At 43.0% G+C, this 26749-nt stretch overlaps 1 protein-coding gene across 2 annotated transcripts in view; it reads left to right on the top strand.

The window, feature by feature from the left end:
* Positions 1–26749, top strand: part of CFAP44 (cilia and flagella associated protein 44) — a 553092-nt gene that overhangs the window by 184939 nt on the left and 341404 nt on the right. For both annotated transcript variants that reach the window (XM_033943382.1, XM_033943381.1), the window contains exon 12: positions 3385–3479. In XM_033943382.1, coding sequence (XP_033799273.1) covers positions 3385–3479 — 95 coding nt within the window. The remainder of the gene's footprint in view (positions 1–3384; positions 3480–26749) is intronic.

Here is a 26749-nt window from a genome sequence, read left to right as displayed (position 1 = left end):
CAATAGGGAAGTGGGGAAGGACTACAATTATTATAGAAAAGGTAAACATAAAAGGAAAGTACGGTAGGCTAGAGTAAAATAGCAATTTAGTTTATAATTTAAATTTTCAAAATTTTAAGAGTTTAAGATTTTTGAACTTTTTAAAATATGCAAATATTAAAAATATTGAAATATTAAAACTTTGAAAAATATTAAAATATTAAAGAATGCCCTTAAAAGGAAGTTATTATCCAAAGGCATCTTGGAACAAAAAAGTTTTCAGTTTTGCTTTGAATTGTTTTAAGTCTAGTTCACTATGCAAATAATTAGGCATCGAATTCCAAAGAGTTGTGGCTGTGACGGCAAAGTTATTAGAACGCAATGTATTAATCATTTTTAAAGAGGGTATAGTAAAGAGATTCTGTGACGTCGAACAAAGAGATTTTGATGTATTATAAGGAATTAAAAGTCTGTTAATGAAATCGGGTTGGTTATTAGATTTTTTCACAGTTGTTGCGGTGCGCACAATTTTTTTCCGTCGTGTCATGGTGGGGCCTATTCCGCAGCGTCAGCCTGCGGGCTTCAATTTGGCCACAGCCATTTTTCATTTCTTGTCCTGGCTGGTTACAGGGTTCAAGAAGTGTAGCCAGTGTCAACGCGCAGTCTCTATCACTGACCCACATAAGTGGTTTGTTCAGTGTTTAGGACCGGACCATCATCCGGAGTCATGCGCCCGCTGTGCTGCACTTCAAAATTGAGCCCTTAAACGTCGTTGAGTTTAGATTGAAAAAATGTTTGGAGCCATGGATGTGCCCTTAAACCCTCGACTCCAACCTTGACCTTGGCCTCAATCTCGACTGTGCCGAAGTCTGCTACAGGACTTAAATCTTTGACCTCGACCTCACTAAAGCCTTCCTCGCTGGGGAAGTCTTCATCTTTGAAGAAATCGGCAAAGTTGTCCCCGGAATGGCTGCTCTCCTCAGTGTCTCCTTCAGGTAAGATATTGAAGCCAACCCTTCAGAAGTCACAACACACTCCAATGACGAGCTCCATTGCTTCGAGGCTTTCCAAAAAGAGGGTATCCAAGTTGAGGAAACATTCGTCCTCGAGGTCATCTTCCTTGAAGTCTCTAGCCACACCAATTGCACCAGCTCCAGTGGTCTCCATGCTGGCTTTGCAGAATATGTTGGAGGCTATTCTGCATCAGGAGTTTGGTAATATGCTTGCCAAATTAACTCCTGCCTCGACCCTGCTTCTTGCAGCCCAGCCTGAGCACTCAGCAGTATCACAAGGAGTAGAGTCCTTGAGAGTGCCTCGAGGTCAATCTGAACACTCTATACAAGGAGCCGAGTCCTTGAAAGTGTCTCGACCTCGATCTTTGACCTCCAGTCCTCCACAGCATGAGGCATTACGTTCATCAAGGCACAAGACGAGGACACCTCGTCACTCCTCAGTGAGGCTGGATTCGACTCGATCACTGCCTTATTCTCTGAGGCATAGTTCATCTCCACATCATCTATCCAGGCATTTGTCTCGACCCAGGTCTTCTTCTCGAGGTAGGCCTCGTTCATCGAGGCATCACGATTCTTCAAGGCCTCCAACTCCCTTGTTGAGGACATTGATTGCAGAACCTCATCAACAGCATTCTTGACAGTTGAGCTCTTCTCCTGTGAGATTTTCTTCACACCTTGTTCATCAAAAAGGAAACATTCTGCTTCTCCTGTTCATTCTAGGAGTGGACATTCCTCCACGTCTTTACCTATGGATTCGGATCTTCACTATCAATATTCCAGGAAGGCTTCACCTTCTTTCTCTGCAGTCATGGGAACTTCGAGGGGGTCTCGCTCTCCTTCACCTCAGCAGGGTCATCCCTTTTCTGATCCAGTGTCCTTTACTAAATTCCTGTGTCAAATGTGTAAAGATCTCAACATTGCCTTGGAGTCTGATTCAAAATACTCTAAGGAGTATTTAGAAGAACTGGGTAAGCCTAATCCTTCTAGGGATTCTTTAAAATTACCCATGAATAGCATTCTTTCCCAAACTTTCAAAAGGAATCTGGATACACCATACTCAATTCCTGCTGGTCCGACAAAGCTAGAATCTCGCTATAAGATGGTTCATTGCAAAGGATTTGAGAAGTCTCAACTATCCCATCAATCTCTTCTTGTGGAGTCTTCTATAAAAAGGACCAATCCGTTCTCGGTGGCCATGCGTCATCTAGCTTGGTTAAGAACTGTGGACATGGATCCAAACCTGCAAGATCGATTGGCCAACATCCCATGTCAGGGAAATGAATTGTTTGATGACTCCATTGACACAACTACAAAGCGCTTGTCGGAGCATGAGAAATCGTTTGCCTCTATTGTAAGGCCGAAGCCTTCCACTGCTAAGAGCTATAGGCCCCCTCCATCTTATCAGAGGCATTATCCGCAGAAGTCAGCACCTTATTCAAGGCCGTCTCCTAAAAAACAACAACAACGGTAGCATAAACCTCAGACTCCTGCTTTGCCCAAGTCCACTCAGCCTTTTTGACCACCTAACACAAAGCATAACTTCTATCGTTCTGCCTCTGTCCTCTCCTCTTCCCTTCCCATGGGAACTAATTACATCCGACCTCTGGGTCCTCACAATTCTGGGAGGGTTACTCTTTTCACTTTCTTTAGGTTTCTTGCCCAGATGACTTTAAAATATGCAATGTTACCTCAGTAACAATTATAGAAAACTAGACAAATATAGTGAAAAACATAGACAGCTGATATAAATTCTCAAAACTGACACATTTTGATCACTAAATTGAAAATTAAATAATTTTTCCTACCTTTGTTGTCTGGTGATTTCATTCTTCTGAGACTCGTTCCAGTCATTTCAGGCATTCGTCTCCATGTCTTGCATCCTCTAAGTCTGGCAAGCATTCTTCAAAATCTTCAAATGCTCAGATAAGCATAAGAAGTCTGCATCGCCTGTTCCATTGGACCGGTGCTGAGCCAAATGGTGGTACCGTTCTCCTTCAATTCCTGTAGATTCAACTGGGAGAAAAGAATCATATTGAATAATCTGTAAATCTCAGATACCTTGGTCAGGGGGAGGGAAGGGGAGAGGTTGGGGGTCATCACTTTATGGGGTTATGAAAGTCCAGGTTCCTGCAGCTTGCCCTAAGATTGAAGTAGTTTTTACGGGGAGGGGAGGGGAGATATTAGAGCTCAGGATGGAAAGTGGTGATGGGTGTTTTGGGGTATTGGGGGAGAGGCTGGTGAGGTGATTGGGTTTCTAATTGTAAGAGAGAATAACAAAATATGAACCTTATGGTATTGGATTGTGTAAATCTCTTATTTGTAGTTCATTACAAATTTGTTAAATTTAAAAAAAGAATCCAGAGTAAACATTTTCTTCCTAATTGCTCTCTAGACTCTGTGCGAATCTATGACTTTATTGCCAAAAATCCAGTGGTGGAGATGAGATTCAAACAAGGAGGAACTTCACTGGTGTGGGTACCTCGCCTGGTATGTTAATCAAATTTGTAAATTGTCTGTCACCAGTCTATTATAATCATGTATGGAGACACTTGCATTTTAATCAGTAAAGGGGAAGGGGTGGACTGCCCCTAGGCACCATCTTAGTGGAGGCACCGGCACCTCTCCTCCCCTCCCATGCCACTCTTGCGCCCTCCCTTCCCCTCCCCCGTACTTCTTTAAATCTTTATCAGTGCGAGCAACTTCTCTTGTCTGGCTCCCCTCTGAAATCGCTTCCAGGTTGCAGGACCAGGAAGTGACACTGGAGGAAAAGCAAATGCCAGTGCCAGCAGCAAGCTGGATAAGCTGCTTGCACTGGTGAAGATTTAAAGTGATACCAGGAGAAGGGAGGGTGTGAGTGTGGCCGGGGGGGGGGGGGGGAAGAGGAGGGGTATGGAGGGCACCACCTACCTTTGCTATACTACTGTTTGTAATAGACCTGAGTAGAATCTGAAAATCACCATTGGCTTCCAGTGTCACGTAGAATAATTTACAAAATATGTTTGTTATCATTTAAAGGGCTCAGCTCTATAAGTCCCCAGCTTTTATTGATAGGATTCTAATTCCCTACGCTTCCACTAGAATACTTGGGTCTAATGATCAACATCTACTAACTGTTCCTTCACTTAAAACTATTAATACACAGAGACGATACATTTTTCGGTTGTGGCTCCCCAATTGTGGAATTCCTTGCCAATTTATTTGAGGGAAGAACGAAATATTGATAGATTTAAGAGCTAGTTGAAATGCTTTCTTTTTAAAGATGCTTTTGACTTTTAGGTATCATAAAACCCTGCTGAAGACTCAACTCTTAATAAAAAATAAAAATAAAAAACACCCAAAAACCCCTCCTTTTGTAGTTTTCCTTGATTGTCTCATTTGCTTTCAATTATTGTATTTCTATCCCTACATTCCATATTGGTTCGGTTTGTCCTCTAAGTCATGTATTTGGTATATGAATTTTTGTTTCCCTGTACATTGTCATGAATTGTTTTTAGAATTGTGCATCGCCTTGAATATATGATTAGGCGATCAATCAAATTTTAAATAAAGAAGAATGCGGTCAATAGACCGTGAGCTGTATCATACAGTTCGGTATTTGATAGATGGTTACAAGGGGGTGGTAAATGATGAAGGACCAGATGTGGACTGTTATAGGGAGTTTTTGAAGGAGAAGTAAAAGTGTAGTTCAGCTCCCTTAAGGTAGTCATTGAATATAACATCACAGATGGTGTCTGGTTTGAAGAGATGGATCAAGTTTGAAGTTGTGAAGAAAGAGGAGATGGTGAGAGTTATTAAAGGTTGTACATAACTATTTAGTTATGCAGATGATTTTACCATTATCATCCCATTCACCAATTCTGTCTCCGAAACTATTCCCAAAGTTTCAGAAGCTATAAACATGATGGAACAATGGATGACAAACTTTAGGCTCAAACTTAATTCAGATAAAATGACTTTTTTCATTGCTTCACCACATCCACTTGACATTAAATCACCCCTCTGTATCAATAACCTTAGTTACCCTATCCAGCCCTCCATAAAGATACTAGGTGTAACTCTGGATCAATGCCTAACCATGAAAGACCAAGTAGACTCCTTAATCAGAAAGGGATTTTTCACTCTCTGGAAACTCAGATCCCTTAAAGCTTATTTTGTTACATCGGTTTTTAGAATCCTAGTCCAATCCCTCGTACTAAGCCTGCTTGACTACTGTAACATTGCCTATTTGGCAATTTCCCAAAAAAATATGCGCCGCCTACAACTGTTGCAAAATGCGGCAGTCAGACTAATCTTTGGACTAAAAAAATTTGACCACGTGACACCCTACTACCGGCAGTTACATTGGCTGCCGATGAAGGCACGCGTAAAGTTCAAATTTGCCTGTTTCTGCTTTAAAGCATTACACGGACTTGTCCCCAAATACATTACTGACCTTTTCTCCTTCTCAACCAACAGACACAAGAGAAGTTCACATTCCAACTTCGTTTCCCCCCCAGTGAGAGGTTGTAAACTGAAAAAACACCATGAATTCCTTCTCTCACACCAAGCAGCATCATGGGGTAAAGACCTAGAACAATTACTTTCACCCTCTACTTATGAGGAATTTAGGAAACGTCTAAAAACACACCTGTTCCTAAAACATCTTGACAACCGATCCACTTATCTCTTTCCTCTCAATAGCGACCTACTGTCCTTTTGATCACTTTTCTCCTCAACAATGAATTTCCTGTCTAATTACTTCTCTTTCTTCTTCCCCTCTTGAAGTTAGTCAATTTGTACCTTTGCTTAATCTTTTGTAAACCGCATAGAACTTCATGGTATTGCGGTATATAAGCTGTTATTGTTATTATTATTATTATTATTACTCCAACCCATACGTTAATGGATATTTGTTCTGCAGGAATTATTCAACAATTAGCAGGGAAAGTTATCCCTTTTTTGAAGATTCTGGTAAATACTGATGGATGTAAGCAATCTACAGTTAAACCAGTTTTGAAGAAGAAAGGTGCCAATTTGAAGCAAATGGCTAATTTTCGTTCTACTTCCGTGGTTCCTTTTTTGGAAAAATGTTAAGAGAAAATGGTCTTAGGTCAGTTGGTTAACTTTATTGATAAATCCTTTATTGATAAATCCTTATCACTTTGGTTTCAGAAAGGCACATAGGCCCAGATTCTATAAACAGCGTCCCAATTGTAGGCAGTAGTAGGACACCTACCACTGTCTAACCAGCCAATCGGGATGCATGTTTTTAGAAACAAAGCTCCCGAGGCAGGCCGCCTGTTTTGGAGGCACCTCCAGGAGCCTAGGGAGGTGTGCAAGCCCGCCTTAACTTGCCTAAGGCTAGATGCAGGTGTGGTTTGGCCCGGAAATAGCCGTAGGCAACCATACGCGTCTCCATAGGCCAGCGGGAGATGTGTACAAAGTAGGCCAGCAAAATGGTGGCCTACATTGTAAATAGATGCAGCTGCTGAGCTTATCGCGGCAAGGGATCTTCGTGCTGCGTTAAGTTTAGCAGCCGCCAGTCCCCCCCCCATACCCCAGAACAAACACAGCAGGAGGGATGCCCAATCCCTCCTACTCAGAACACCCCGCCCCCCCCCCCCCCCCGAATGAAAGCGGCAGGAGCGATGCCCAATCTCTCCTGCTGGAAATCCCCCATCCCTCCTGTAGAATGCCGGCAGGAGGGTGCCCAATCCCTCCTGCCAGAAATCCCCCAACCCTCCTGTAGATCGCTAGCAGGAGGGTGCCCAATTTCTCCTGCTGGAAACCCCCCCCCCCCGTAGGTATCGAGGCCCCCACCCCTTTCCCACTAGAACCCCTCCTAACCCACACCCACCCTCCCTGGACCCCCCCTCTAACCTATTACTATTGCCAGCTTGCCAGGACTTCCCTCTGTCTGTCCGGCAGGCCTGCCTCCCTCGGAATGAGGTGGGCCTGTCCCTTCCCGGTGCATTTTGGGATGCACTGGGGAGGGGTCTAAGGCCGATTGGCCCAGGTGCCTAAGGCCCCGCCCAATATTGGTCTCCCAACCTAAAGAAGGATATAAAACTCCTGGAGAGGATGCATAGACGAGCAACGAAGCTGGTAAAAGGTATGGAGAACTTGGGATACGAGGAACGACTTAGGAGAATGGGATTGCTCTCCCTTGGGAAGAGGAGACTGCAAGGGGATATGATCGAGACTTTCGAAATACTGAAAGGAATCGCAAAATAGAGCAGGAAAATAAATTATTTACAATGTCCAATGTGACATGGACAAGAGGACATGGACTGAAGCTGGGGAGGGACAAGTCCAGGACAAATATCAGGAATTTCTGCTTCACGCAGCGAGTGGTGGACACCTGGAATGCTCTCCCAGAGGAGGTTATTGCGGAATCCACCGTCCTAGGATTTAAAAGCAAACTAGATGCACATCTCCTTACGAGAGTCATAGAGGGATATGAGTGACTAAAATTACGCCAGGTGTACACCTGGCTGGGCCTCCGTGTGTGCGTATCGCCGGACTTGATGGACTGAAGATCTGATCCGGAGATGGTGGTTCTTATGTAACTTATGTAATCTTAGGGCAGGGACACTATCTATGGGGGGGTTTACTGGCAGAAGGGATTGGGTATCCTCCTGCCTGTGATCTACAGGGGGGGTGGGGGTTCCCAGTAGGAGGGATTGGGCACCCTCCTGCTGGCGATCTGCCTATGGGCGGGGCATCACTATCTACAGGTAGGTTGGGAGGGATCCAACAAGAGGGCACCCTCCTGTCGGTGATCTATAGGGAGGATGGGGGTTTCCAGCAGGAGGGATTGAGCATCCCTCCTGCCACTTTCGTTCAGGGAGGGTCCAGGCAGGAGTAATTGGGCAGCCCTCCTGCAACTTTCATTCTGGGGGGGGGACTGGCGGCCGCAGTTACAGCCGCTAAACCTATTGCATCAGGGAGATCCCTTGCTGTGATAAGCTTAGCGGCTGCATCTACTACAACCTGATTATCTAACCGGCGTCTATAACATAGACGTCAGTTAGAGAATCGGGTTCACTGTAGGTGGGCTTAGGCTCGATTCTATATAGCACACTCATCGACTTCTGAGACTGGGCATTCTATACAGAATCCAGGCCACAATGTGGAACTTTTGTTAATGTCTGTGGTGGATGTTTTGCGGCAGGGTATGGACCATTGTGAGACCTTTTGTTTGGTTTCTATTGATGTATCCGGTGCATTTGATTCTGAGATCCTAAATCTGATGTTGTGAAAGTTGGAAAGACTGGGACAGGGAGGTGTAGTATTACAATAGTTTAGTTCACACTTCCTTGTCTTTCTTCTATATTTGCATTACTAGACAAGTGTCATTTTTTGTCAAGTCCATACTTTGGGTCTCTGTCCTTAGTCCCACAAAGCTCAGCATTATCAGCCTTTTTGTTTAATATTTATGTGGCATCAATTGGAGAAGTGTTTGATCAATTGCAAGTTCATTAGCAACAGTATGCTGGTGATATTTTGGTTTACTTCCCAGTAGATAAATAGGGAAATGATTTGCAGTTGTTTTGGGATTATTGTATGTTGAGGATAGAAGAATGGATGATTGACCATGGTCTAAGCTTGTATGTGGGAAAACCAGAAGTGATATTTGTTGAACGGAGTGGAGAAGAAAACTAGCCTGATACAATAAGTTTATCGGAGTGCAATTACCAATGAAGAAAGAGATGACAGTGCTGGGGGTTGCATTAGACCTAGGTTTGACTATGAAATGGCATTTTGTTAGGACTGTAAAGACATGTTTTAATAATAATAATAATAATAATAATACAGTCAAACCTCAGTTTAAGAGTACCGCGGTTTGCGAGTGTTTTGCAAGACGAGCAAAACATTCCTACAAATCGTGCCTCGCAAATTGAGCATTGACTCGATTTGCGAGTGCCCACCTCCACGATCTGGCATCCCTCCTGCGATCCAGCATCCCCCCCGCCCCCGCCCCCCCCCCCCCCCGGTGATCCGGCATCCCCCCGCTGAGCGCCCCAACAGCATTTCTTACCCTGATTTGGCATCGGCACCAGCACCAATGCACAGGACATACCGGTGATGGTGCCCGAAGATTCTCCCTCTTAAGGCTGGGCCTTAAGCATCTGCGCATGCTCAAGGCCTTGTCGTCTTGCTCTCTCTGAGATTCTCGGAGATCTCCGAGAATCTTGGAGAGAGTGATACCAGAAGGCCTTGAGCATGCGCAGATGCTCAAGGAACAGCCCAGCCAAGAGGGAGAATCTTCGTAGAGAGCATGACCAGAAGGCCTTGAGCATGCCCAGCCAAGAGGGAGAATCTTCGGGCACCGGCACCGGCATGTCCTGTGCATTGGTGCTGGTGCTGGTGCCAAATCGGGGTAAAGGATGGTGGGTGGGGGATGCCGGATTGTGGGGGGGAGGGGCAATGCTAGTTCGGAGGGGCGATCGCTGGCAGGGGGTGTGGAGCAGCGCCGGTGGTCTCGAGGGTGGGGGGTAAGGTGAAGCAGCACCAGTGGCCTTGGTGGGGGGGGGGAGATCGAAGCGAGTTTCCCTTACTTTCTATGGGAAAACTCACTTTGATATACGAGCATTTGGTTTATGAGCATGCTTCTAGAACGAATTATGCTCGTAAACCAAGGTTCCAATGTAATTTTATTCTTTTATACCGCTATTACCAAAAGTTCTAGGCGGTTTACACTAAGAGAAACTAGACAGTCAGCGAAATACATTCATACCATAAAAATAAAATCATACAATAAAAAGTTAAAAATATGTTTACAATCTTAAGAATACCAAGTTAAGTAATAAATTTGTCAAACAGAGAAGACTTGACTAATTTTCAAAAAGAATACTAAGACATGGCTTGATGAATACATTCACCAAGTCAAAATTGCAGTTTACCTGCTTGAAATGCTAAGGTCCTATCAAAGAAGGTCTTATAACGAACACCATTTGGCTTAAGAAAGGCAAATAAGTGGAAATTTCTTTTATTCCTTAATGGTCTATATAAATCAAAGTGAGGGGAAAGATAAACTGGAGACAATCCCGATATCAACTTAAAACAGATAGAAGAAAATTTGAATAGTATTCTTTCTTCTAATGCTAGCCAATGCAATAAACGATAATATGGGTTAACGTGGTTATTCTTCTTCAGACCAACTTCACATGTTATACTGTTTGAAATCGCTGGTCTCTCATTTTAATTTCAGAACTGTTGTGCAAGGGATGGTATTATCATGATTGGACTACTATAATGCCCTTTACTTCGGTGTTTCTAAAATGAGGAGCAGGGAGTTACAGTTAGTAGAAAATGTAACAGTAAGGTTGGTTATGGGTGTTGAAAAAACAGTCCATATTACACCTAAATCTAATCTTCAATTTATATACCGGATCACTTCCCTAAGAAGCTCGATTCGGTTTACAGTTCATTAAAAAGGAGATAACATACTAATAGGCCATATAGAAAGGATACTATTAGTTAAGATTAGATAGATGTTAAAGGGTTAAAAGTAAGATATACTTAATTTTATTTATTTATTCATTTATTTAGCCCGTCCTCCCAAAGGAGCCCAGAACGGGTTACAAAGGACAACATTATTGAAAGACATTTTTGGCAGACATAGCTTAGAAGAATTTGTGGCATTCGTAGAAGATATTATATAGCATAGTATAGATTTAAGACAGCATTCACTGTACTAACAGAATATAACATAATTGTACTAAAGTTTTAATGTTGTAAGCAAATACATGATTGGTGGTCAGCAGTTTAGGTCCCGTGAGTAGCGTTGGTCATTATGGAGCTTTTGAGTAGCGTTGGATATTAAGGAGCAGGATTTGTGAAGAGGAAGGTTTTTACGGCCTTCCTGAAGTTCCATAGATTGTGTAGCAATCTAATGGATGTGGGGATGATGTGCCAGAATCTGGGTACAAACTGTGAATAAGAGCGTTTGCAGGCTGTTTCAGTTTTGAGTGAATGACCAGGTGGTAGTGTGAGCCGTCTCTCTGTTTGAAATCTCAGTGATCTGTTTGGGACGTAAATTTGTAGTTTTGATGTCATGTAGTTCGGTGTCAGCTTGAAGGCTAGGACCAAGGCTTTAAAGGCACAGCGTTTTTGGATAGGTAACCAATGCATTGATGTTAGTGCTGGGGTGACATGGTCTCGGAAACCTAGGATTTTAAGCTAATAATCTTGGATAACTATTGCGTGAACAACCAAGTTTTAAAATTTTTTCGAAATTGATGTAATTGACCTAACAGTCTTAAAGAATCTGGGAGTCTATTTCAAATTTCCACCAATTTAAATGCCAAGATTTACTGAGCTTACCAGCACATTTAAGTCCTTTAGAAGATGGAAATGATAATTTATAGATTGTTGTAATCCTTGAGTGGCAAGATCTAATAGCATTCCAACAAAGAGGGATTGAAGGATCAAATATTCAGTAAAGGAATTTAAAAACAACACATGCACACATGAACTGTATCCTATGACAAACTGGAAGCCAATGAAGTTTTCTCAACAATGGGGATACATGATCATACTTTCTCTTTCCAAAAATAAGTTTATCCGCTGTATTCTGTATTAACTGAAGTCGATCTTAACTACCCTGTTTAATACCCAAATAAACAGAGTTACAATAGTCCAACTGAGCAAGCACGGTGGACTATACTAATAGTGAATAGTGTTCCTGATAGAATAGTGACCTAACTTTTCTCAGCATATGCAAACTGAAAAACATTTCTTTGCCAAAGAATTTATCTGGTCACTAAAAGTAAGAGAAGAATCCAGAATAATACCCAAGACTCTAGAGGTGACATCAAGTTGTAATGAGATACTTGACTTCAGTACAACATTAACAGGAAGAGTTTCTAGTCTAGGCCCAATCCAAAGCAATTTGGTTTTTGAGGCATTCAATTTCATTTGGATGGAATTCGCCCACCTCTGGAGTTTGGAGATACAGCTATCTATACCTGTAACCAGGTCACTGAGATCATGTTTAACTTCCAATAGGATAAAAATTTCGTCTGCGAAGAGAGGAAGTGACATCATGCTAGAGAATGGCTGCTTAAAGCGAGAGCTCCATCAGAGCCTTGGTTTATTGTTGAGATTATTGCTTCCAGAGCATAACTGCTTTCACTAATCGGGGATATCTATGGATGTGAAGTCATGGCGACATGGAAACGAATTGCTAAATACAAATTTGGTGGAGAGGTCGAAGCTAAATTGAGTTCGGAGGTGTTGGGAAAGTTGGTAGAGACAAGAAAAATGGCTTGGTGGTCCGCTGCCTCGGAATCGGAGGATGAAGGCATTTCTGACCAACTGTTAGATGATGGAGAGGGGACCCAGAAATCTATGCAAGTGTGGTTCCAAGAGCTAAAAGCGGAGATGGTTGGGGTGCACGTGGATGTTAAGGCAGCCCTTGCAGAGCTTCAATCCGAGGTCAGTGAATTAGGGGCCCGCATTTTAACTTCGGAGGACAGTTAAAATGCGCATTCTATTTAAGGTCATGCTGCTTATATTTAAAACCCTAGCCCACAACGAACCTCAGTTTATAGCAAGAATGTTAATTCCTCATAATCCCGTACGCTCACTCAGATCATCCTCTCAATACTTACTAGCTAGACCTTCCCTGAAAACAATAGGTACAAGAAGATCAGATATGTTTTCTGTTATGGGCCCACCCACAATGGTGGAACTCTCTTCCACAACATATTAAAAATGAAAAAGATCTTCTTTCTTTTAAAAAATCCTTAGAAACGCACCTTTTTAAAGATGCTTTTAATACTCAATATTTAATATTTTTATTTTTTAATTTTTTAACTACCCCCGTTTCCTTATGTTTTTTCCATATTTGTTTTTCTCGATATAACAGATGTAACTTTTGCCCTTCTTCTCTCCCCAGTTCAAGCCTGTATTGTCTTAAATTTGATGTTAACGAATTTTTAATTTGTATCTTTATAATCTTATCCCTTTTTTTACTTGTGTACATCGCTTTGTAAACAGATTCAGTGATACATCAAATATTAATAAACCTTGAACCTTGAATGTGGTGACTCTCTCCACCTTGGTGTCGGGCATTAAAGAATCTATAACTTGACTCTCAATTGAATTACAAGATCTTCAGAATCGGGTGGAAGACCTCGAAAATCGATCCCGATGCTGTAATTTTTGTTTCAAGGGCATTCCTGAAGTGGAGACATATCAAGACTGCAAGGTGGTGGTGCATGAGTTTTGCGAGCACTTGTTACAGGCTGATGGTGCAGAAGTGCCGGACACTTTGATTTTACAGCGGGCATATCGCAGTTTGGGGCTGCTTCGTGGACAAAGAACCCGGGACATTATTGCATGTTTTGTGGATTTTACCCTGAAGTAGCGTATTCTGTTGGCAGCCCGGGGGCAGGTGAATTTTCGGTGGAATGGTCTTTCAGTGGGAGTATTTCAAGATCTCGCCTGAACCACGTTGCAGAAACGCAAATTCTTTAAGGAAGTTACTCAGGTTCTACATGCAGGAGGTTACAAATACTGTTGGCTTTTTCCTTTTGGTGTGTGGCTGACTGTTAATGGCAAATCAACACGAGTCAGCACTGTGGTGGTAGGCGATGCAGGAGATGGACTGTGCTAACTTTCCAGCTATTTCTCGAGCAGAGGCTGTGATGACTCCATCGGGATCGTGTGGGACTTGGACCACAGTGCTGAGATCGCATAAGAAGCCTGCACGAGCTGTTACCTGAAGTTACTGACTTAGCTTTTGGTGTAATTTTTGGGGTGGGCTTATGACTGAGCTGGGTGACCATTCATGAGGATGTTGTGTGGGGACTTTGGGGGGTGTTTATGCTCATAATTGTTGGGAGAGAATTGGGAGGCTTTAGGTATGGATGGCCTTCTGTGGAGGACTGCACTTTCTATAGGCTAACTGATCTTGGCACGAAAAGATTGGTACACAACCGGGGAGCTAGGGAAGAGGTGGGGATTAGGGGGGGTTCTGGGGGAGGGAGAGGGGGTAGGGCGGGTAAACTGTTACATATTGGGTCCTGGAATGTTAATGGCCTGAATAGTCCAGGCAAAAGGGGTATTGTGTATTGGGAATTGGTGAAATTGAACTGGGGTGTGTTTACTTCAAGAGACGCACTTGCGCCCCCGAGATGTGACAGTGCTGCGCTCACCTCACTTTGATCAGGTTTGGTCTCATCAGGGTGTGAAAGCTGGTAAAAAGGTTGGGGGGCTTGCTATACTCATTAAGAAGGGTTTGGGTTTGGTTGTGAGTCAGGTGTATCGTGATACTGTTGGGCACTGTTTGGCTTTCCAGGAGCACTGTATCACCCTTATTAATCTCTATTGCCCAAATGTGGGTCAAGCTGGGTTTTATGATTTTATTAAGCCTGATCTAGTAAGCTTTGTGGCGGGCTCTGTTTACTTGGGGGTTGATTTCAATGTTACTCCAAATATACATCTTGATCATTCCACAGGGGGATCGCGAGTACCATCTAAGGCCCATCGGAGGGCTTTGCACTCTTTGATGGTGTCCCTGGGCCTGGTGGATTGTTGGTGACTGAATCATCCCATGCAACAGTCATACACTAATTATTCCTCTCCACATCAATCGTATGCTAGAATTGATGGGATTTGGGCTCATCGCAACCTGTGGGGGAGAATGCAACATGCAGAGATTGGCCAAATCCAGATATTGGATCATGCTCCAGGGATTACCTGTACGGGTTATTGGGATGCTGGGGGACACCACTTTTGGTGGCTCAATGAGTCGTTACTTAAAGACTCTAAAGTGGTGCAAGAGGTGGGGGCAGTTGTTGACCAGTATCTTCAGTATAATGATAATGACATAGTTAGTGATCCCATCTCATGGGATGCTCTGAAGGTGGTGATCTGGAGAGTATTTATTAAGTGGGGGGCCCATCGCAAGCTGGAGTGACTGCAGCATTCTTTGTCTTTGAGAGAGAGATTGTCAAATCTGGTGAGCTTACAACAGAGACACCAGGAACCTCATATTTATGAGCAACTTTTAAAGATGCGGGCCAAGCTCTTTATTTTACAACTGGAAGAATTTGATTTTCTCCAGTCTAGACTCTGCCAAACGGTGTATGAATATAATAATAAGATGGGTTTGTGATTGGCTCGGTTTATTAAGCTTCGGCAGGCTCGGACAGCAATTACGAGTATTCGAGAATCAACTGGGGTGGAACATCATACGGATAGGGCTATTCGACAGGAGTTTCTGTCTTACTATTATGAATTTTATAGCAACACTCGGGTACAACTTCCTAGGCTGTCTTTTTCGGATCGGAAGCTCCTTAATGAGCCCATTTCGCTGGGAGAAGTTATGGGGGTAGTCCGGCATTTGAAGGCTGGGAAATCACCGGGACTGGATGGGTATACTAACCAGTTTTACAAACAGTTTTGTGATATCTTAGCTCCTTTGGTGGTGCGAATAGCCAATGGCGTGCGAGGGGGTAACTCTTTGTCTTCGTCCATGGGAGAAGGGGGTATTTCTATATTACTTAAGCCTGGGAAAGACCCACTGAGATGTGGAGCGTATTGGCCCATATCGCTCTTGAACATTAATGCAAAAATTCTAGCAAAAGTGTTAGCTCTTGACTTGGGCAAGCTGTTACCTACTTTAATTCATATGGATCAATCTGGATTTATCCAACAGTGTCAGGTTCGTGATAACATTCTGCGGACATTGCACTTGTTATGGGCAGTGAGCTGGTTCTCAGACAAAACTGCTTTCTTGACTATTGATGCTGAGAAAGCGTTCGACTGGGTGGGTTGGGAGTTTCTTTGGTGGGTGATGGAGGGGATGATTTGGGTTCTCATTTTCTTCCTTGGTTGCAGGCATTTTATAAGGCACCTCGAGCGACTATTCGCATTAATGGGGGCTATATGGATTTTTTTCACTATTGCTTGGGGTACTCTGCAAGGCTGTCCCTCATCCCCCCCTTCTCTTTGCCATCTCCATGGAACCCTTAGCTGTTTGGATTTAGGGGAGGATTCGGGTGGGGGATGTGAAAATCGGATAGTACTCTTTGTCGATGATATTTTACTATATGTGCAGGATCCAGAGGTCTCCTTACCTATTCTGCTTGAGCTATTATCAGGGTTTGGAGAAGTATTGGGATTCAAAGTAAATATGGACAAGTCGGAGATGTTGAGGGTAACCTTGGGTGATGAGGATGTTCAACAACTAACTTTGCGTTACCCATTCTGCTGGGCTTTGGGGATCATAAGATATTTGGAGATCCGATTGTCGAGTGACCTATCCCAATTATATGAGTTGAACTATGCCAAAATAGTTCAGCAAATTCTAGGTGATTTACAGCGGTAGAATGTGCTGTGGTTGTCTTGGTGGGGTAGAATAGCTGTTCTCAAAATGAATGTTTTACCCCATTTACTCTTTTTGTTCCAAACTTTACCGATTCTGGTCCCACCTTTTCTACTGCGTTAATTACATTATTTATTTTTTTTCGTTTATTTGGCAGGGGAGACTTCCGCGTATATCCCGGTGGGGTTTGTGGGCCGCCAAGTCGGCTGAGGGTCGAGCTCTTCCTAACTTGTTTTGGTACTATAGGGCGGCACAGCTATAGTTTCTGTTCAACTGGGAGATTGCAGATAATAAATTGGGGGTCCTCATTGTTTGAAATCTTGGCTTTGGTCCTCCGCCCCTGAGCGGGTTCTGTTGGGGGGGCAGCTGAATCCTTTTCTGAGACATCTTTTACAGCTTTGTTATGCGACCCGATGGCGATGGGGTGGGGGGGTTGGTCCTGTCTACTTTGGGTTCTATCCAGGATGAACCTCAGTTTGCTGTGGGCAGGGAGAGTCTCACTTTTGAGTGATGTTCACAATTGGGATTGGTTACCTTTCGGGATGCCCTTCATAGGGGGGTCCTGGTGTCTTTTGAGGCTTTCCAGAAAAGCTGTGCTGTACCTCAGGGGGACTACTTGGCATTCTTCCAAATCCGTCATTTTCTCCAATCTCGGGGATGGGATAGGGGATCCCAGCTGCATACTGAACATCTGGAACATTTGTGGGTCACCCATAGGGGGCTCCCTAGACTCATCTTAGTCCTTTATCAATATTTTCAGGGCTCATCCCCTTTTATTCCTCTATTCCGAAGGGCCTGGGAGACCGATTTGGGGCACCCCTTTACAGTTAAGGAGTGGACCCAGATGAACCTTGAAGTTTGTAAAGCCACCTCTTGTGTTCTTATAAAAGAAAATGCTTACAAAGTGCTCATTAGGTGGTCTCTTACACTGGCCCGCTTACACAAGATGTATCCTGGAGTGGCAGCTACCTGCTGGTGCTGTGGAATGGGGGTTGGTACATTTTTACATATTTAGTGGGAGTGTAGGGTCTTGCAACCCTTTTAGAAAAAGGTGGTGAGTTGTTTATCACAGCTATTGCAATTACTTGTATCTTGTACTCCGGAGGGTTGCTTGTTGGGACTGTTTAATGTGAGCCAGTATACCTGGCAAATTAAACTGCTCCGTTGGGGTTTGGCAGCAGCTAAATGTTTGATTGCTAACCACTGGCAGCAGGTGGTTACACCTACTCAACTGGAATGTTTTTTGAAACTACAGACTATATGCGCTATGGAACTTTCTAAGAATCATGGACATTATGATTCTCATGCCCGGACTTGGTCATTGATTATGGGTAAAGTGGACTCACTAACGTATGTTTACCACTAAGTGTGTGTGGGGGGGGGGGAGCGATGGAGTTGCTTGGGTGGTCCCCAGAAGAAACTACTGGGGGACTATCTGTTGGACTTGTTTTGTAATATGGGATGTGGGGTGGATTATTGTTTGCTATTTACGAGTGGATATCTTGATATAGGGTGGTGTTTTAAGCGCTGTATATTGAATTTTTCAGATTTGTTGCTTGTTATTCATGTAATATATAGTATTTCCTGGTGTACTGCTATCATTTTCATGCTGTTTTGTACTTTTCTAAACCTTTAATAAAAATTTAAATAAATAAATAAATATATATATATATATATATATAAATATTGTCCGCATAGGTAAATTGGCTTCTGATTGCATTTCAAGTCCAACATAAAGTGATTTCTGTAATTTATCAAACTGTCTACCACTAAGCACCATGGTACTTCACTAGTGTGGTGATTAGCCTAATAGAGCTTTGAGATCTGAAAATCAAAAGTTGTTGGAACCGATAATTCAAGGTAGATATGCTGAAACCAGAGCTGCTGCTTTTTGTATTGCAGGTATTAAGCTATGAAACGCATTGGTGGGACCAGTTAAGATTTAAAATACTGTATTATTGAAAACGCAATTGTTTGTTACAGCATTTTTGTGAAATGTCCAATGTTTTCAGTGGCACAATGGGTTATTTTAAGAGTACTGTAGTTGTTTTTAAGATTTTGCTGTATGATGTTTATTCCTAACTTAATTGTTTGGCAGGCACCCACATTTTATACATTTTATTTTTTAGCATGGGGGGCATGTTTGGAGGTGAAGAGAAGGCATGCCCTGCGCTAATTATCGTGTGAGCATTGGTATGTGCTTACTGATTAGCACAGAATTAGCATGGGAGCCCTTACTGCCTACAAAATAGGTGACGGTATGGGCTCACATGCTAATGGCCACATACTAATTTTTGAAATTAGGGTATTGCCATTTATCCCAGGACAAGCAGGCAGCATATTCTCACTGATGGGTGAAGTCGCCGATGGAGCCCAGGTATGGACCACTTTAAAAGTGCATCACCACTTTAAGAATTCAAAAAGTTTGCGATAGCCTGAACCGCACATGTGCGAGTGCCTTCCCGCCCAATAAGGGCGCGCAGTCCTTCAGTTTCTTAGTTTCCGTGGAGCTAAGAAGTCGCGTTTCAACAGCTGTTGAAAAATTTTCTTTGCTTCCTTCCTGCTCTCACGGTTTTCTGACTTTTTCTCTGTTTTTTTTTTTTCCTTTCGTTTTTAGTTAAAAAAACCCAAAAAACAATAATAACTAAATATTTTTAGTTTCTTTATTTTTTTCTTTTACCGTCATCGGATAGGCTTGGTGGGACCTTATGGGTCGCTATACTGTTTTTTTCCCCACCTCATGGCTGTTATTCCATGCAGGTTTTTCCTGCTACATTTCCATCAGCTCGGTTGCTTTGCTGGGGAAATTGTCTTCACAGACATCCTTCTGTTGTTCTAGCAATGTCGGGTTCTCGGCCTTGCCATTTTCTTCTTCCCCTGCTCTTCTCTTCACCAGCGCATTTTCATTCTTCAGAAGCAGTTTTCCGTCGGCGCTGTCAGGAATCCAGCACCCACGGCATCAGTAATCCGGTGCCCAGCCTTCTACTGGCACCACTCTTCCAGCCTGCACCGACATTGACGGCCCGATCTTCTCTAGGTAAGTTGGCTTGCAACTTTCTCTTTAGGGCTTCAGGTCATTGTAGCAGTGAGTCTAATCCTGCCAATCTTGGTCATTGTAGCAGTGAGTCAAGTCCTGCTGACCTCGATCAGCCCCAGCCCTGACACCAATAGTACTGGTTCATAGGCCAATGGTACCGGTGTTTTTTCTTTCCTGCTCCGCTTCGATATCGATGAGTGCCTCGATACGGGCTTACTCATTTTGGAAGCATGGAGCGACATCGATGGTACCGATTTATAGACCAATGGTACCGATGTTTTTTCTTTCTGACTCCGCTTCGCTATCGATGAATGCCTTGGTATGGGCAGACTCATCTTGGAAGCGTGGAGTGCCACCGATGGTACCAGTTCATAGACTCATGGTACCGGTGTTTTTTCTTTCTGACTCCGCTTCGCTATCGATGAATGCCTTGGTACGGGCAGACTCATCTTGGAAGCGTGGAGCTCCACCGATGGTACCGGTTCATAGACTCGTGGTACTGGTGTTTTTTCTTTCGGGCTCCGAATGTTTGTTTAACGGTGTTTATTTTTTCCTGCTAAAATTTTTTTCCCACACACCGATGGTACCGGCGATGCAGACTGCGGTACCGGTGTTTTCCTCTTTAGCAGATTTCCTTCAAGTCGACACTGTCATGTTTAACTGTATTTTTAGTTGCTCCTGTCAACTTCGGGTTACATTCCGGTATCAGTTTTTGACACCAGTAACACTTTCACAGGAGGCTTCTGCGTATAAAGCGATGCCAGTCTTCTTTATCATTGCCGGTGTTGGTGTCGATTCGATATGGGAAGGCCTTGCAGTCATTGCAGTGTCTTCAGCCTTCCACACCAACTCCCTGACATCGATTCTGTATAGTTGGGATTGAATCTCTGAGAGGATGGGGGGGGGGAGGGTTGATCAAGACCTCATATCTCTCTGAAGCGGTTGGTTTTTTACCACATGCTTCTCTCTCCACTTCAGTAGGATTCAGATTTTCTTTTCTCACGATTCCTTAGGGGAATATCTACGCTTTGTGCCATTCCCTTGGAAGTTCCCTTTGCAAAGTTGTTCCTTTGCTAAGGGGTTTAATTTCCTTGACCTATAGTTAACTACTCAAGGATTTGTTGCTATACCTTTTCAAATACTAATGTTGTTTCAATACATCCCTACTGGGGGAGTTCACTCTACAGGCTAGTGTGTAGGCCTCTGTCTTTCTGAGCAGAGTGGGCTAGACTAGGGATCGATTGGTTAATCGACTTCCCAGATTTCTATGCTGCCTCACTGGTTCAGTAACCACTTTACTTGGCATACATTTTCTATGTCACTTTTTTCTGCTTACACATATAGTACCTGTGGCTTTCATGATTGCCCACCAAGACAGGCTAGTAAATAAGTCTTGTTTGGAGGACGACCTTTTTGGTGCTTCCATGGTCCCGCTGGGACATGCCTATTCAGCAGTTGTCTTTTTTACTAGACCAAGTGAGATTCTCTGGTCAAGACCAACTAGCTGTCTTTACCTTCATTTCAATCTTCTTCTCAACGATGATTTGTAGTTATTTTTTTCCCTTTATTTAGGGCATACTCAAGTACTACATTCGGAGACTGTCTTCAGTTCCTCATGCATTGCTAAGAGTTCATCACCTTATCTCTGGGATTTCTTCATAGGGCAGATTTTCTATATTCAATGTTTTCATCCTGCTCTCAGACCTTTTTTCTAGGAGAGTCTGTTTTGGGTCAGGCATAGTCCTCCCTTTTTTCTTTTGCTGATTGCCATTGAAGGGTCCTCTTCGATTTGTGGACTCAGGGATTCTTATCCCATTTTCTACTTGATTTCCAAGTACACTGTAGGGCTGAGATTTTTTTTCTGGATCTCAGAGCTCTCATCAATTTTCTGGTCAGGAGGTATTTTACTTATTTCTCCTCATTCAGACCTACTAGCTATGCTTCCTGGATCTCAAGGAAGCCGCCACATATCCCAATTCCTACCGGTTTTGGAATATACCTTTGAGTTCAACTCAGTTGTTGCCATTACCAATTCAAAATCCTTATTTCAGTCTGGCATCTTCTCCCAGAGTCTTCACGACCTGTCTGATTCTGTTGGCCGCATCTCTTCGATTACACGGCCTTCAGGTTTTTTCTTTTTCTGAATGTCTGGTTCATCAAGGCTGTTTCTTCTCAGGAAGTGGTCTGAGCAACCTCTCAGCCATCTCTATTCTTCTGGTCTAGGCTTTGAAATTTCATTCCCCATAATTATGTCTATAATTCATTAGGGCACTCCTAGCCACCACTCTCATGAGAAAGTTTCTTCCTCCAGATCGTCTTCAGACTTTCATCCATCTGTGTCAGGAGTTGCTTCCTTTTCAACCATCTTTGTCAGACACTTGAGGATTTTTTCTGAGCCACAAGGTTTTCTACTGTTCATGTTCTACCACGGATTGGACTATATTTTTGCATTCCTCAGTGGATTTTTGCTTCCCAGTGGTCTCAGGCGACGGATCGTCTCTCAATGCTTGTTTATCTTGACATTGTCTCATTTACAGCTTCATTTATGGATGATCTCATCTAATCTCTACAGAGGTGTTTTTTATTTGTCTCCTCATTATATGCTCATTACGATTGACACATCTTTTTACACATGAGGGGTTCATATGGACAATCTGTAGACTCAGGGTCTTTGGACCGCCAGGAAATGGAACATTTCACATTAAGTTCCTAGAACTCAGAGTGATGTTTTATGTCCTCAAGGTTTTTTCATCATCTATTCTGCTCTCAAGTCTTCCTCCTTTGCACGGACAATTAAGTAGCTAGGTACTACATGAACAAGCAAGGAGGCACGGGCTCTCTCCTGTTGTGTCAGGAGGCCCAGCATATCTAGACTTGGGCGACAGCTTGCAATCTGCTCTTGCTGCCTGTCTATATTAATGGGGAGTCAAATTCCCTAGCACACAATCTCAGCAGAATTCTTCAACAATGGACTCTCAATTCTACAACTCTCTAGTCCATCAATGGGGCACCACACAGGTGGACTTGTTTGTGATTCTTTACAATCACCATTTGCCCCCGTTTGATCCAGACTTTACTCCCTTCTCTGTCTGGTAGCAGATGTTTTTCTTTTGGATTGGACGGCATGTTTTCTATATGTATTCCCTCCATTTCTTCTCCTATTGCACATTTTATTTTAGCTCCAGAGAGAAGCAGCCATCATTTTCTCTTTGATGCATGGTGGCCCAGGCAACATGAGTATTCCCTTCTCCTTCAGTTCAGTTTTAGGGAGACCTTACCTCTTCTGATATTTCCTACTCGGTTCAGTCTTACTCAGAAGTCTTTGATTCATTCCAATCTGCAATGTTTTGCCTTCTCATTTGATTTTTTTTGGGCCGCATCTTTATCAGCCTATTTGTTGTCTTCTGGATGTCTCCAGGAAACCAGCCACTCAACAATGTTTCCATCACAAGTGGCTAGGTTTTTTTATCTTCATATTCCTCATTCCTACATAGTGGAATTGCTTATGGATTATTTTCTTCTTTTATTTGATTTTAGTCTCGAGTCTTTATCTTTCAGACTTCTTTTACATGCTATTGCATTTTTTCCTTTATCAGTCGTGGGTCTCCCTCTTACTGTTTATCCTCTGGTATCCAGATTCATGACGGGGGGGTTTTCATGTCAAACCATACCTCATGTTTTTTCCTGTCATTTGGGCACTATTGTAGCCCTTTTCACTTGGTTTTCCGGTTTCTGATAGGGTTTTTTCCCCTGCAGTCTCCTCATGTCATCTGGGATTTTCCTGTAGTTCTTTCCAGTTTGTTTAAGGCTGTCATTTCAATCAATGGTCCTCTTTAGCTTTTTGTCTGGAAAGTAGTTTTCCTTACTGCTCTCACCTCTTCCAAGAAGGTCGGTGAGTTCCAAGCATTTGTAGCAGATTCATCCTTCACAGTTTTCATCATGACATGGTGGTACTGCGTACACGTCCAGCGTTTCTTCTACAGGTTGTTACTTTTTACTTTGGATTGTACATAAATTTGGGCTTGCTACTTTGACTGGACAAAGCCACAACAATCTTCTCCCTAACTTTTCTTTTGATCCACACAAGTTAGAGTATCTTGTATTCCAGGGAATGATTTCCGCTGGGCTTGCTGCCTGCATCTTGTTCTACTATGCTCATACTGGCCTGGCACGAGAAAGTCGTGTCACAGCCTACAGAGTTACAGCTCTGGCAGCTTTTGTTGTTTTCCTTAGATCTACACCTTTCAGGAACTGGGTAAAGCTGCCACCTGGTTCTCAGTTCATACCTTCACTTCTCACTACTGTCTGGATTTTTTCTCTAGACGGGATGGGCACTTCGGTCAATCTGCAATTCAATATATATTTTTCTTTGGCCAACTCTCCCACCATCCCATCTCTATTCACTTGGAGGTCACCCATCAATGAGAATATGCTGCCTACTTGTTTTGGGATAAAGCACAGTTACTTACCGTAACAGGTGTTATCCAGGGACAGGAGGCAGATATTCTCACAGTCCACCTACATCCCCGGGTTGGCTTCTTAGCTTGCGTATCTTAACTGAAGGACCGCGCACCCTCATTGGGCAGGAAGGTACTCGCGCATGCGTGGTTCAGGCTATTGCAAACTTTTTGAATTCTTAAAGTGGCAATGCACTTTTAAAGTTATCCGTACTGGGGCTCCGTCGGTGACGTCATCCATCAGTGAGAATATCTGCCTGCTGTCCCTGGATAACACCTGTTATGGTAAGTAACTGTGCTTAATAGAGAATATTCTATTAATAATAATAATAACTTTATTCTTCTATACCGCCATAATCGTGTGACTTCTAGGCAGTTCACATTGAAGAGAGCTGGACAATCAGCGAGTTAAAATATGCAGACAGTCAGTGAAATTACAGAATGCAGAATCTTAAAATGCAGCGAATTACAATATACAGTTTGTTAAGAATTTCAGAGGGGACATGTTAGAAAATGTAACGAATTACAAAATACAGTTTGTTAAGAATTTCAGAGGAGACATATTAGAAATAATAGAATTGGATTTAGTGTTTGGTGTAGTTACTGTTTAGGTGATATATCTGTCGAATAAGGCAGTTTTTATGACTTTTCTAAAAGTGTCGTAGGTTAGTCTAGCTCCATTAATGTAGTTGTCTAGCCAGTGTTGTTGTTTGTTTGCTTGGTACATAAAAGTTCTATCCAGAAAGGTTTTGTATTTACAGCTGGTAATGCTTGGGTATGCAAATAGACTGCAGTTTCTGGTTTGTCTTATAGGGCTGTATAATACGAAGTGAGATAGCAAGTATGTAGGAGCTAGTCTCCAAACCAGCTTCAAACATATGCAAGAGAACTTGAATATTATTCGTGCCTCGAATGGCAGCCAGTGCAGCAGTTTGTAGTAGGGGCTAACATGGTCGCTCTTTTTCAATACAAATATCAAGCAGACTGCTGCATTCTGAATAATTCTAAGTTTCCTCACTGTTTTTTTAGGTATACCCATATAAACAATATTGCAATAGTCCAGTGTAGAAAGCACTAGTGATTGTACTAGTAATCTAAATGATAATGGGTCAAAGTATTTTTTGATGGTCTTTAATTTCCATAATGCCAAGCCTATATTTTGCGCCAGGGTATGTATTGGGTCCTCCCAGAGCTCATTGATAATACCCTAGACTGGTTGTGGTTGGAATGGCGACTCATGTTCCCTCTACGTTTATGTCATGTTCTTAACATTAAAATGCCTAGATTGTATAAAGAAAACAGAATATTTATGGATACATGGAAAACTCTGCAATATGTCAGTAATTTAAAATCTATTCCAATCTATAAATTGACAAATCAACTTATATGGTTAAACTCCAAGTTTCAAATTGGCGGATTTAAGGTCATCTGGAAGCATTGGATGATAGCAGGTATACAAATTTTAGGTGATGTTATTTCAAATGGTAAACTGCTTGATACTTCACAGTTGCAACATAAATATGGTCTTAATAAATCACAAAGCTTTAGATGGTTGCAACTGAAGCAGGCCATTTAGGCAGGGTTCCCTGAATGGAAGAATCTTACTACGCAATATAGTTTAGAATTTTCAGGTGGACTTCTTGGGACACCAAGCCTCACAGTGGTATAAATTGATAAATGGATTTGTAAATAAAAAAACCTAAAACTGGACATAGGGATATTTGGAGCATTGAGATCAAGCATCAAATTACTGCGTCTCATAAGCGCATAAGCAATGCCTCCACTGGATCAGACCCGAGGTCCATCGTGCCCAGCAGTCCGCTCATGCGGCGGCCCAACAGGTCCAGGACCTGTGCAGTAATCCTCTATCTATACCCCTCTATCCCTTTTTCCAGCAGGAAATTGTCCAATCCTTTCTTGAACCCCTGTACTGTATTCTGCCCTATTATGCCCTCTGGAAGCGCATTCCAGGTGTCCACCACACGTTGGGTAAAGAAAAACTTCCTAGCATTCGTTTTGAATCTGTCCCCTTCCAACTTTTCCGAATGCCCTCTTGTTCTTTTATGTTTTGAAAGTTTGAAGAATCTGTCCCTCTCTATTCTCTCTATGTCCTTCATGATCTTGTAAGTCTCTATCATGTCTCCTCTGAGTCTCCGCTTTTCCAGGGAGAAGAGCCCCAGTTTCTCCAACTTTTCAGTGTATGAAAGGTTTTCCATGCCTTTAATAAGAACATAAGAACATAAGAAGTTGCCTCCACTGTGTCAGACCGAGGTCCATCTCGCCAAGCGGTCCGCTCCCGCGGCGGCCCATCAGGTCTGCGACCTGTGAAGTGGTTTCTGACCACTTCTGTAACCTACCTCAAGTTATATCTGTACCCCTCTATCCCCTTATCCTCTAGGAACCTATCCAAACCCTCCTTGAACCCCTGTACAGAGTTCTGGCCTATCACATTCTCCGGAAGCGCGTTCCATGTGTCCACCACATTCGTGTCGCTCTCCTCTGGACCCTCTCAAGTATTGCCATATCCTTCTTAAGGTACGATGACCAATACTGGACACAGTACTCCAGGTGCAGGCGCACCATTGCCCAATACAATGGGAGGATGACTTCCTTTGTTCTTGTTGTAATACCCTTCTTGATAATACCCAACATTTTGTTCGCTTTCTTTGAGGCTGCCGCACATTGCGCCGTTGGTTTCATCGTTGTATCCACCAACACTCCCAAGTCCTTTTCGAGGTTACTTTCCCCCAGAGCCAACCCCCCCATTTTGTAGCTGAACATCGGGTTCTTTTTCCCTATATGCATGACCTTGCATTTCTCTAAATTGAAGTTCATCTGCCATTTATTCGCCCACTCCTCCAATGTTGTCAGGTCTCTTTGCAGTTCTTCACATTCCCCTATAGTTTTAACACTGCTACAGAGTTTAGTGTCATCTGCAAACTTT

This window comes from Geotrypetes seraphini, chromosome 4 (assembly GCF_902459505.1).
Source record: "Geotrypetes seraphini chromosome 4, aGeoSer1.1, whole genome shotgun sequence".
Classification (NCBI taxonomy): Eukaryota; Metazoa; Chordata; class Amphibia; order Gymnophiona; family Dermophiidae; genus Geotrypetes; species Geotrypetes seraphini.
The sequence above is the reverse complement of the archived record's forward strand: the minus strand, read 5'-3'. Positions and strand labels throughout refer to the sequence as shown.